This window comes from Diplotaxodon limnothrissa, linkage group LG5, assembly GCF_057381915.1.
Source record: "Diplotaxodon limnothrissa isolate DT_005_m linkage group LG5, D_limnothrissa_male_GT1.1, whole genome shotgun sequence".
NCBI classification, from domain to species: domain Eukaryota; kingdom Metazoa; phylum Chordata; class Actinopteri; order Cichliformes; family Cichlidae; genus Diplotaxodon; species Diplotaxodon limnothrissa.
In genome coordinates, this window is record NC_140600.1 from 39,440,969 (window position 1) to 39,454,566 (window position 13,598).

Genomic DNA, 13,598 nt, shown 5'->3' on the forward strand with positions numbered 1-13,598 from the left:
ACCTTGGTTGAGTTCGCTCTCACCGGTGTTTGGGTTTAGTTTGGGTTTTTCTTCCTCGATCTTCCTCGCGCTGTCTGTTGTTGTTTACTCTGTCTTTTCGTATTTGGGTTCCTTTGATGGTTTTCCTGCCACCTCAGTGGAGTGTTGAGACTAAACCTGAGTGTTCAGCCTGAAGGGATTTACTGCAGCCTCACAGCAGTGACATTGAGAGAGAGAATAAAACTGCCATATTTTGATGTATGAATCACAATGTGGATATTTTCTCATGGCGAATGACTTTTTGTTCATTGACTGTGTTTCCTAACGTTTAGTCTGCCTCTAACTGCTCTGATAGGCGAGGTCAGATACAACCAATGGCATAATAACCAATCAAAGCTGAGCTTCCCTCCAGCTAATCAAATCTGGTAAAACCCTGCTTTGCTAGATTTGGACTTTTTAACCACCACATTTTACACACAGAATGACTCGTCTTCAAACGAGTGTCACATTATAACATCAGGTTATCTTCATACTTAGCTGCTATTTGCTGACAGCTGCTCTCTGCACAGTGCCAGAAGTTTGCTTCAAAAAAAGAGAAATCTTACAGCTGAAGAGCCTCTCCAACATAATTAGCACTCAGCTGACTATGGGCGCTTCAGCAGCGCTGACAGTATTGAGAATAAAATCACATACCTGAAATGGCTGCTGGCCCTCTAATCGAACTCTAATGCTTTCTTAAGTGCTGTGACTGTAATCTGTGGAGTGGACTTTGAGGATTGGACTCCAACAGTTCGGCTGCCACTTTCATGGCTTTGTCAATATATCCCCTGAGTTTCTGTCTGGGGGGGGGGGGCTACTGTGATGAAGCCAATTTTAACCGAGACCTCGAGTCCTCCTGCAGCAGCAGAATTAGCAATGATGGATCACTTCTGGACTTTGACCTCAATAAAAAATGAAAATATTAACTGATAAATAATAAATAACAGTTCTTTTGTGTTTGTCGCTCTAAACGTTAGACTAGTGCATCTTCTAATAAATGTAGGTCCTGCTGTAGCAGCCCTTTGTTTAGAGGGTATTTTCTACAAATCTATTTACACGTTCAGTTAATGACCAAAGCTGCAGAGCGAGTTCTTGAAATTTCCTCGGGGATCTTGGACAACAGTTAGCCCTGGTTTGCCCTGATAATCGCTGCGTGCTACAGGGGAAGCTGCGATGCCAGTCTCTCCCACAAGGGCTCGGATAATAAGTCGTGTCCCTCGCCAGCAGGATTGCATTTCATAACCCGATCAAATTAGACGCCGATTGGATGCCAAGGAATTAGCTCAGCCTTGAATATGAGACTGCCTGGTCAATATGCATAGATGACAAGAGACGAGAAGTGTATGTAAGAGAAACCAGAGGAGTGTAAAGGAAGGATGCTGGAGTTCAGAGGAAGCGGGAGGAAAATGAAGGCAAGTGCAGATTGTAGTTCCTCACAACAAGGCGGGTGAGGAAGGCACAAAGTGAACCCATCAACAGAATATTTCCTTCTCTGTCTATTCCTCTCTCCTCCTCTGGACATCTTCCCCTCGGGGTAAAGAGAAGCCTAATCAGCCCCTGGCATTAGATCGATGCTAGCGTCCTCCCCAGCTGTGGCTAATGGAGCACATACTCACTCATTATCTGCAAAAGACAACATTTTCTGGCTTCACACACATCCTGGCTTGAGTTGTTAATTTCTGTGAGTCAAACTAGAAATAACAATGGGAGAAACAGCAGCTAATAACTTGGGCTCCCATCCAGGCCCGCACGAGGCTATTACAGGCTATTTACACTCATTATTTGAGGGAACTATGAATGCAGCAATGAGTGCCACTTTGTTTTTACTGTGCACATTTGTGGCGACACAGCCACCGCTGCCGCAGCATTAACGTGAAGGCTTTTCTGTGTGGTGGCCTCATAAAAATCTGGAGGGAAATGGACCGACTGTGATTCACTGAAGCAAACAGCAGACTGCACCACTGCAGCTCTGAATGCTGCTTTTTTAACCAAAAACTAGTGGGAAAAATGACAAGAGTGTTCTCTTTTCAGATAACAGGGACTAAAAGGAGGGCCGCGTGAAGAATATTTAGAAGGGCGTGGACTCCTTTCAGTGGTTTTTTACAAAATTTAGGGAAATAAGATGGAGAGAGGGGGCTCTGAATCCTACAAATTAGGTTACATTCTCTAGTTAAGTACCAGTGAAAACAGTAGCTTAAACACAAACACCCACGAAGGTTATTTACACTGTTAAAGATGTTCAGTTGCAGTGAATGATCGATATGCTTCGGTATAAAGACAATAACTGGAACAGACTTGGAGTTGTTCTCAAAACTTTAACGGTGGTGAGCTGCTTGAAATGCTTTGAACAACCTACAGTTTCAGTTTTATTTCTATAGCACATTTAAAAGACCAAGGTACACCAAAGTGCGTCACACGAGTGCCGCATTGCAGGATTACAACAATAGAAGAACAAAGAAAATACAGAATAGTTACAGGTAAGAAGCGCGGACCGGGTAGAAGTTAAAATCAAATTTGTTTCGAAGGCTAGCTTAAACAGGTGGGTTTAAACATGATTTGAAGGATTGAATGGATTCCGACACACGGATATCAACCGGCAGGCTATTCCAAAGTTTATGTGCAGCAATCGCGTCCCGATGCCCCCTAGTCTTCCGTCGGGACACTGGTTGCACTAAGAGCCATTGATTGGAGGATCTAAATGCTCTCTTGAGGATATAAAGGTCAAGGAGGTCGATTAAGTAGCTGAGCGACAAGTTATTTAAAATTATAAGTGTACAAAAGGATTTTTAAAACGATACAGGATTTGACGGGGAGCCAGTGAAGGTTGGCTAAGACAGGTGTGATATGATCATGTCTTGTGCATGTGCATGTGCAATGACAATAAAGTTGAATTCTATTCTATTCTATTCTATTCTATTCTTCTGGTGCCGCTTAAAAGACGTACTGCGGCATTTTGGACTGGTTGGAGGCGTTGGATGAGGGAAAGTTGGAGGCCTAGATAAAGAGAATTGCAATAGTCCAATCTCGAAGTAATGAGAGCATCAATGAGCTTTTCTAGGTCTTTATGTCGTATGTCGGGCTTTGCCTTGGAAATTTGGCGTAGTTGGCTACCTGATAAGAACCCTAAAAATCTGTCTAAGAATAACTTTGTCCACATCACACATACATCTGACCTTTTCTTCCTCTTTATTTCATTTTTTAGGTAATAAATAAAACACTGTCGCTTTTGCACAATAATCTAGTAGAAGATGATTTCATGTGTTATCTTTATTGGCTGGAAGTAGAAACAAAACGAGTCAAATTGAACTGGCTGTCATAACCAGAAGATTTTAAATAGTTTGTTTTTTGCATGATTCACTTGTTAGTAGCTATGTTCATATAACACTGATTACTATAACAGCATGGACTCATGCTTAGGGATGTAGAGTATACTGGGAACATGGTACAGACAATGCAAGCATCAAGAACGTAAAACACGTTCTCATCCCAACGAGCAACATACTAGAGGTGGGAATCACCATACATCCCACGATACGATATTATCACAATACTTAACGCACAATACGATATTATCGCAATTTTTAAAAATATTTTTGCGATATTCAGATTCTGTACATAAAGGTAAACTTTATCAATATTCATTTTATCTAATATCAAAGTCTCACACTCAGTCTTTCTCTCATTTCAGTCAGTTTTATTGTTGACAAACTGAACGGTTTGTATTACAGTCTAGTCCAACTTAACTGAATGCAACCATCTGGTACAATTATAGCTATTCTGAACTATGCAATTTATGAAAACTATGCAGCCCATTCAGCAACTGAAGAATTTGAAAGTAAATTAAAACAAAATATAATTTTACATTAAATAAAAAAGTTTTAAACTTAATTAAAATATAAAATGTCTTAAATTAAAATAAGTAAACTGTCATGTTTATTGCTGCCAAAAAAAAAAGTTAAACACATTTGGACAGTGAAGGAATGTCAGGATTCTTGCTCAGAAAAAGGATCAACATGCTCTGAAGTCAGAGCACAAAAACCTTTTTTGTAACAAAATATCGATTTCTGCCGTCCCTGTATCGATACATTATTAGCAAACAAAATATCACGATGCTACACAGTATCGATTTTTTCCCCACCCCTACAACATACTGATGAATCATCTGTGTTACGCGTTTTGAGGCTTGAAAGCCGGTTGGGATGAATCTATACATGTAAATGTGTTTTATGTTCTGATCCTGAATCACTGTGGAAAACGTGACAGGGTTATGGTTACGGTGAGGACTGGAGTGGAGTGGACGGCTGGAGCCAGAGTGTTTCATAAGGACCTGGAAAGGTACGTTTAGCGTTACTACAGGTTACAGCAGTCAAACCAGTCGTGTATGAAATGAGATTGTACAACTTTGTTGCAGGGAACAGGACATAAATTGATAACTTATTATGTAATATCTACGTGAGCGATGACATACATGTTTTATCTTTGCAGAAAATAACTGTAAATTAGAGTTATGACTTCCTGCGCTGGCTGCTGTGCTGCCGGGAGACGCACTGTTTCTCTTCTCACCGTTTCTATTCTATATGCATGCAAACGCCTTTGAACAGAAGAGCGAGATGCAAAGAAAATGCTCGCTCTGGGGGATATTTACCATGTTTACTGATGCTTACAGTCGTAACGATGATCAATGACATTACCGCTGCATCAAACTTCCGCCCCCGCAGCATCTCATGAAGCTATCAATCAGGTAGAAGCCTTACCTTCACATTTCTCCAGGATCTGAACAGTCTCCCCCACCTCCAGAGCCAAACCCTGAGTCACTGAGCCTCGGAAGTTGCAGATGACTGTGGAGAGAATGAGAGAGATGGGAAAAGATGAGATCCTAGGAAGACAGAGAAAATGATAACAGCTGCAGACGCTCTGACATTTGTCGAACATGCACGCAATACAAGAAAAAGGTTACGGCATGAAAGATCGGCGTCTGAACTTTTGGACGGCAACAGCTTATTTTCATCACTGATCAAAGGATGTTATCAAAGCACATAAATACAAAGTAATGCCCTCGTCTGCTTTCATCACTGCGTGTCTGTCCCATGACAACAGGGTGACGTTAGACATTAGAGCTTGACTGAGCACATCCAGACCGTGCTGTACCAGGCATTGTTGATGTTCATATTCCTCATGACTGCTCCAGTACACCCAGTAAACAACGGGCCTCACAGCTCATCCTGCTGATGCAGTCAGTGCAAGCGGCTCTGTTACAGGACTGCAATGTTAAATTGATCATCAGGAAATCTAACCGTGCAGGTTAAAGTCTCACTGGTGTCTTAATCATGAGTAAACTGGCTAAGAGGGCAGCGGACATTATTATGAATATAACTATTGTTAAGGCACAAATGCAGCTGTAATGCTAAAAGATGCGAGCACAGTCTCCAGGTCACGAGGTAAAAATGGGTACAGTTCAAATCAATTTCAATGCATCTCTAAGAGCGATAGCGTCGACCACGAGGCGACTCAATACTGTCCTCTCGTCTGTGTAGGTGTTCAGACAGGAGGCCACAGGTGTGTCTGAACGCAGAACAAGACGAGATCTTAAAACTGTCTTTGTCTGTTTAACTGTCTGCTTTGATAAAGGCTCTTTGTTTTTAAAGACTGTACATCTTTCCCATTGAGTCTGTGGTGAACTGACCTTGAAGACAAAGACAGCTTTAAGACCAAGTCGTGCTCACGCTGGACAATCATGCTTTCTGTCACCAATCCCACTCTTAGTCTCCAAATTTAGTCCCTGGGTGTTTACGCAACGTGTCATCTGTGCATGCCGTTTGCAGGTCTCGCTGTCAGTGCTGTTTTCCTCTGCAGGGCTCAGGCGTCGCACTTAGCTGCACATGTCATTTTGTTCCTGATGTTGTTAAATTAGGACTTTTTAAGAAAAAGAATCACAAGATATCAAAATGATGGAAAGCATGAAAAAGCTGTCAAAAGTTGCAGATATGGTAATAATGTTGCCAACTTATTCATGTCACAGCAGGGTTGAGAGCTGTTGCCGCCTCGGAGCAAACACATAAAAAAAGACAGTGAAAACTGAATTTTTACACACAGCTGAATTAACACAGCGCCACATCTGCAATTCAAATTTCAGCAAATCTTTAAAAAGGTCTCAAGAAAACTAGATGCCACCTGTAAAAAGACGACGAGAGAGGAGTCCAAGGCATTAGTCATTTCTGCTAATGCCCACAAATCCTTTCACTTTGAAGTAACGCTGTTCTAGTCAAACCTGGGTGCAGGCAGGAGGTCGGTTTCTAATAATCACTGTTGTGTTTCCCAAAGACAACACAGTACCTTGTATTGTTGTTAGGTGGAGATATGGAAATTTTAAAGGCTTTTCTTCTTTGCCATACTTTTTTTTTTTTTGTTTGTTTTTTTTTTTGCCTGTCCCGTTTGGCTCTTTTGCCATCAGAATTATTGTCTAAAGGCAAAGAAAGATGCCCAACGGATTTACTTTACCAAATTGACCATCCCAGCCTTGCCATAATGGTCCATTTGATTCACCTTTTATTGTTTATTGTTCTTTGCCATACTTTGAGACAAACAGCTGATGAATCAGATGCTCGCAAAAAAGTTGCCACCACTCTGCAGCCTCACTCGTAGCGGCTCATGAACGAGCTCTCCGCCTGTCCTAGGTTCTGTGTGAGAGGCTCTCCAGCTAGCAGTGGACCAACAGGACAGACGGACGACTATTACCAGCTGCAGTTCAAAGATGACATTGGACGACATAACCATTTTAGAAGATTGTAATCTGAAGGAAATGCTTAAAAAATCAGCTACTGTGCACACAGCAAACTGTAGTTTGAGCTGCCGACTGCAGTCTGGTACTGTGGCAGCGAGGACACACAGCTCACACCGACGGGACTGTTGCATCTGTCTCTGCCTGGCTTTGTCTCTGTGTTGCTGTCACCATCTGTCTCCGTATCATCAGCGTCACTCTCGCTCTCTGCCGTCGCTGTCACTCTCTGTGTCACTGTAATGCTCTCTGTCTCCACTATTAGCAGCGATCAGTTGGGATTGTCACTGTTTTGGATTGTGTCACTGACAATCTCAACTCCCTCGAGCCCTTCATCCCCGTGTGTCTCTCTTTGTTGGCTGTGACTTTCAACGTCAGTCCATCATAGTCCCTGGCATCATCAGAGACCCTGTCATGCTCTCACGGTCTTGCCCTGACCAAGTGTAAAATGCAACCAACCACTGCTCAATTACCTTTTATGTCCCACAAACCTCTAGTTGTCATGTTCCAAGTAGAACTGGAGTTTGACTGTGTTAAAACAACAACAAGAAAAAACACTGAAGCACAGTGAAGAGCGCGCCAGGAGACGGAGCTGTAGCCCTCCGAGGCCGAAGCAGCGACCAGTGTTCGGTCTCTCTCGACACAGACGGCTGCCATTGTTCCCATGCTACACGCTCTCTTTGTAAATAGCTTGTTAGCTTTGATGGACCCTGTTCTTGACCTCATCTTCTCTGAACGCTGCTCGAGCGTGACTCCATCCTCCTCCTCCTCCCACCTGTTATCCAAACGTATGTAATCGTGATCAGAGGACTTTTGTTCTGGCTCACGACTGCAGATTATAAGAACTGGCTCACCAAAGAGAACAGCATGCGTCTCACTTACTGTAATGTACACAGGAGAGCTGTAACTCACAGATCATCACAGAAGTTTGAAATTAACATCAGTTAATCAGTCTGTCTCATTTCATTACCCTTTTAGTAAAGCATGCAAATTTAGTGCTGATTATAATAATTTAAGAAAGATGAAACTTTCTGGAAAGATGTTTAATAATCACTCATCTTATTTATCAGGATAAGACTCGGACGCAACACTGAAAATGTTTGCAAGCTGTTTGAAATGTAACTAAAAAACATAGAATGGAATCATCTACAAATCTACACATTAAATGAGAAAATGTACAGGTTTAAGAAAAAAGGCTTATTTTGAGTTTGATGGCAGCAACATGTGTCAGAAACGTTAGACAGGCCTTCATCAACGTCTGGGACCCGAGCAGAGCAGCTGCCGGACTTTTGGGAGAAGAACGCTGTCCCATTCTAGCTGATAATAAGCCTGATGGTCGACGTCTTCTTTAGTGCTGAAGACGTCCGTGTTGTTGCCCCCATCGCAACTTTCTTGAGACATGTGGCAACCCTTAAATTTGAAATGAGCTCATATTTTTCATAGCATAGTAAAATGTCTCAATTTAAACGCGTGTTTTCAGCGTTTCTGTGTGGAGAAACTGTCAGTTTATGGGGTTTGCAAATCATTGCAGACCATAGTTATTTTTCAGTTTATATAGCGTCACAACATTTTCTGGGTGGGGCTTGTAGACAACATAAAACTTGGCAGGAAACACATGATGACCTCAGTTTACACTGCAAACAGTGGATTTCATGCACAATACATCTTGTATTCACAGAACTCTGCATAACCTGGAATCAGAAATAGAAATCTGATGGAAAAGACTGTGGATGGAAATTATGATGGATGAGACCCAGGGAGTCAGTATTAATGAAAGTGCTTCATATACACATTAAGTTTATTTTATCCAGTCAGACCGAAGGTTGATCTGGAACATCCAATAATCCCTGAAAGACTTTACTTTAAATATCCCTACTAATGAAAAATCAGATGGTCTTCAGTGGTTCCATGCATCTATTCTTTAGACACCACAGGGCGTGAACGTGTTAACCACTCGACCACGGCAGCACTCAAACAGGAACAGCAATGTTTTCATTAAACAAACTTTATGTAAATTAAAAAATTCTGAAAAACAGTAAGTTAGGGACAAATATCCCCAAATAAAGGTGGAACTGAAACTCTTGGAGCTGCTGGTTCATCCTGTTGGTGAGACGTCCGTTTGGGTTTTTTCCTTTCTGTGCCTCTGGGGAAGCTGCCACAAAGCTAAGAGCTCTCCAGAGAAGACAAGAGGCAGAGCAGAGACGATGAGGAGAGGCACACACACCGAACACTCACGGGGATTAGCATTGCTCTATCTGGCTCGTATTGGCATTTAGATTATCCAGCGGACTGGGTCAATAGTCTGACAAATGACTCACATCTGTTAAGCCAGTCACACCACTTAGCCTGTGGCCTTTCCACGTCTGTGCGTGTTTGTGTATGAATGAGATTGTGAGGATGAAGGAAGTCCCAAAAAACAAATGATGGAAACAAAGCTGCGTGTGCAGGAAACTGTGTGTTTGTGCACACGCCACTTCTCAGATGGTTTAGTGAACAGAATAATTCAATTTGGAGTGTGACTGCGGAAGCTCTGTTTCAATATTTAATTGCTGCTCAAGAATTCCACCAAAATCCAAACTGATCCAGACACATGACACAAATTTCACCGCTGAATAATTTAAAGAAGGAACTTTCTTCTCATCAGTGGAACAAAGGTTGTACATTTGAAGAAAACATATTTGGCACAAGCTTTTAAGTAAAGGACCTCAGAGCGCCGTGTGCCACACTGAAGATTCATGAGTAACTACAAAAAGAGTTCGAACAGGATAAAAGAAATCAACAAACTGCACTTCAGTGCTCGCGCTGGAAAATGCTGCAAACTTGTTCAAACGCATCTCCTATCATCTTTTATTAAGTGCAGCATCGTTGCGTGTTTTCAGATCCAAATGCAGAGAAAACACTTTGAAACACTTGAATTTCAACACCCACAAGTAGAAATATACAAGAAAGATTACATTTGTTTTTAAAAACTTGCACATATAGGACATGAGAGGGTTTTTTAGCAATTAAAGCTAATCCGTAGGGTCTCAATTAGGGGTATCTTCTCTTTGCCACCCCCTCTTTGAGATTTTAAAGCAGAGAGCAGCAATGATTACAGCTGGTATATAATTCAATTCTATTCTATTTCGTTTATATATAACACCACAACAACAACCGTCGTCTCAAGGTGCTTTATATTGTAAGGTAAAGACAATAATACAGAGAAAACCCAACAATCATATGACTCAATGTCAACAAGCACTTTTAACTCCCTTTTAACAGGAAGAAGCCTCACCCAGAGGTTTTTCTGTCATCTCTACTGCTACAGTGGCCACATGGGGGTCCGTGTGTGAACAAGTATTCCCTTAAAATTGTGGACCTCAGGAGCACAGGAGTGATAAAGTCCTTTTTTATCGTCTACATGTGTCTGGAGTTTTGTTCTGGTCTCGGTTTGTAGTGCTACAAACCTCGTCTGTGTGAGCTCCACACACCTGATGTTTAAATGTTTTGGGCCATCAGATGAAAGTTGGATGAAACGGTGTGCAGTACAGTAAATCCAACTAAGTTGCAGTTTCTCCAATAAGCTCCACAAAAAGCACCGTTTCAAACTGCTGCTGTATTTGAAACTGCGCACATAGAACATATAGACTGTAGATAAAAGACGAACATATAGGATTTGATTCAGCCTCTGGTCTGTGAAGTCGTGCTGTTCAGCGCTGAGACGATTCTGCCTTTGCTTAGCACTGCAATTATTTTGCAGTTTCATTGTTTTGCTAATTACATACAGCACAAAGTTTTTTAATATAAGGAAGTGAAACTCTTGAGATTTAATATCTGTTTAGTGAGAAGACGGTCAACATTAACTGAGCGCGTCTGTGGATGGTGGGAGAAACTTAAGAAAACTGGTGCAGAGATTATGCAAACTCATCACATAAAGGTCCTCTGATCCCTGTGAGCTAACAGCACTAACAGCTGAGCCAATCAACTGCATGGAGGGCGCACAGGTATTATAAAAAGTTCACCCCTCAGGTGATCATTTCCTTTTTTTCCTTTTAATAGTTTTTTATACGAGACCCTGATTGCTTAATTAGGACATGGATCACTTTCACAACACATTGCTTACACAGAATTCATTATTATATTCACATTTCTCGACTCCAGTTTTCTCCTTCGAGTCAGTTATTCCCTCAGAGGCCGGTCACACGTCTGCCAATATGCCTGGAAAATTGGAAATTGGTGTGAAAAACACATTTTTCAAGGAAGTGTTTCTTTGCCACCTTTTAAACATTCACCAAAGCAGCTCTGCTTTTAAATGATCTTATCACACAGGTGTTGTGATGACCTCCAGACATTTTTAGGAGCGCTTGCTTTTCTTTTTAGCCATTTCTCCTTCAGTTCAGAAAGATAGTGGCTCCACAGAGTAGCTGGTTATAAATTTGCCCGATAAACTCCTCTCAAGGAGGAGAAACAAACTCCTCGGGGGTGGTGTTAGTCCAGGCGTTTGGCACAGAAACATGTAAACAGCTTGAGACGAAGGTAACAGCTGAAAGACGCTTTCCTCAGTTTACAATATGTATACAAAGTACATGTATTACATCAATAGACAAGAAGTAGAAGGATTAAAGATCAACATGGCAAAAATAGAATTCTGTTTAATGAAATCATTTGGAGAAAGCTCTGAATGAATGTAAAAAGAAGGCATAACTTTAAAAACTCGCCTTGTTTGGAGTCATTTTCCTAAGATTTTAAAAGATGAGCTTAGAGCAGTGTTTGATGACAAAGTTTAAAGTGGGATCCTCTCATTAACTGATCTGTATTTTAACAGCTGTTGACACCTGCTGAGTTTAAAATATAAAAAGAAAACCAAGCTGCAGGATCTTGTTGAAACTTTTCAGAAAGATCAAAGCCTAAAGGTGAAACTGCAGCGAGGCTGAGGCCTGTAAGAGCTTCTGTAACTTGGAAATTCAAAGATGCACATTTTATCTGTGGAACTACCCAGAAAACGTGCCCACACGGCCCCACAGTGGGTAGTTGTGGGTGAACTAAGTGAGCTGGGCAAACTCACACTTCCCACGTTGGCCCTGAGTAGATGTTCCCATACAGGGACCACAGCTGTTTTGCCCTTTGGAGCCTGTGTACAGGTTTCAGTAAACCCAGGAGGGCCTCGTGTGGGCTCGTGTGGGCCCGTAGACATCTTTGCCCTTTTGAGCCACTGAGAGGGAGCCCCCCAGGGGTGTGTTCTGAGCCCCCTGCTGTACTCTTTGTACACATATGACTGTGTGGCCACTACCAGCTCCACCACCATCATCAAGTTTGCTGACGACACTGTCGTGGTGGGCCTGATCTCTGATAACAACGAGACGGCCTACCTGAAGGAGATTAGGAATCTGGAGAACTGGTGCCAGAGGAACAACCTCCTTCTAAACGTCAGTAAGACAAAGGAGCTGATAGTGGACTTCAGCACTAAGCAGGAGAGGAACTACCAGACCCCCGTCATCAACGAGTGCCCAGTGGAGAGAGTGGACAGCTTCAAATACCTCGGAGTTCACATCACGCAGGACCTGTCATGGTCCTGTCACATCAACACCGTGGTGAAAAAGGCCCGACAGCGTCTCTACCACCTCAGACGCTTGAGAGACTTCCAACTGCCCTCCAAGGTGCTCAGGAACTTTTACTCCTGCACCATAGAGAGCATCCTGGCGGGAAACATCTTAACCTGGTTCGGGAACAGCACCATGCAGGACAGACGAGCTCTACAGAGGGTTGTGCGGTCAGCTGAGCGCACCATCCGCTCCGAGCTCCCTGACCTGCACTCAATCTACAGCAGGCGGTGCTGGACCAAGGCCAGGAAGATCGTGAAGGACCTCAGCCATCCCAACAACAGACTGTTCTCTCTGCTGAGGTCAGGAAAGCGATTCCGCTCCCTGAAGACCAACACAGAGAGACTGAGGAGGAGCTTCTTCCCGCAGGCGATACGGTCTCTCAATCACACCACCACACAGTACTGACCCACACATACAGTTCTTACACACACACTGGACTTTCTGGACTTTGTTTTCACTTCATTACTTAAATCACGCTGCTGTTATTGTGTATATGCTGCTGTTATTGTGTATATATTTATTTATATTTCTTCATACATTCTTATATAGTTCTATATTGTGTATTTTGTTGTACAGTTATTTTATTTTCAACTTTAATTTATATATTTTATCTTATTCTTTCCCAGTTAAATTTACCCTTCATTCTAATTTGTGTTGTACAGTTATTTCATTTTTAACCTTAATTTATATTCTATTCCTTCCTAGTTAAATTTACCCTTTTTAATTTTTCATATTTATTTCCTATCTTATTCATAGCCTTTTCCTTTTTTGTTCTCTTTAGGTCACGAGCAGTTGTCCAAGCATTTCACTACATATCGTACTGTGTATGACTGTGTACGTGACAAATAAAATTTGAATTTGAATTTTGAGAGGGAACCTTTGGGGTCCCTGCAGTGGGTGCTGTCTGCAGCCCGACACAGGCCCCAAGTGGGCACATATACTGGGATTAAACCACATTAATAACAATATGCGTCCCAGTGGACTTTCCTTTCACTGTAAACGGTCGAATGCAAATAATGTTGTATTCTGCATCTCGATCCTCCACGAACGCATCACACATTTACACATCTGTGCATTCAGTTCACAGATATGAAAGATAAACAATGTGAACATGTTGAGCGCCCGGTTCGTCGACACAGTGTTTTGTGTTTTTGGTTCTTTGAATTTGTTTATTTCATTATATTCTAACATTTTGTCTAATGGGTTATAGGATTGTTCTAAGT

General features: G+C 42.1%; 1 protein-coding gene across 1 annotated transcript in view; it reads right to left on the reverse strand.

The window, feature by feature from the left end:
• Positions 1–13,598, reverse strand: part of LOC146632883 (dedicator of cytokinesis protein 3-like) — a 247,985-nt gene that overhangs the window by 150,245 nt on the left and 84,142 nt on the right. Inside the window, exon 2 of the mRNA XM_085353604.1 lies at positions 4,773–4,856. Coding sequence (XP_085209730.1) covers positions 4,773–4,856 — 84 coding nt within the window. The remainder of the gene's footprint in view (positions 1–4,772; positions 4,857–13,598) is intronic.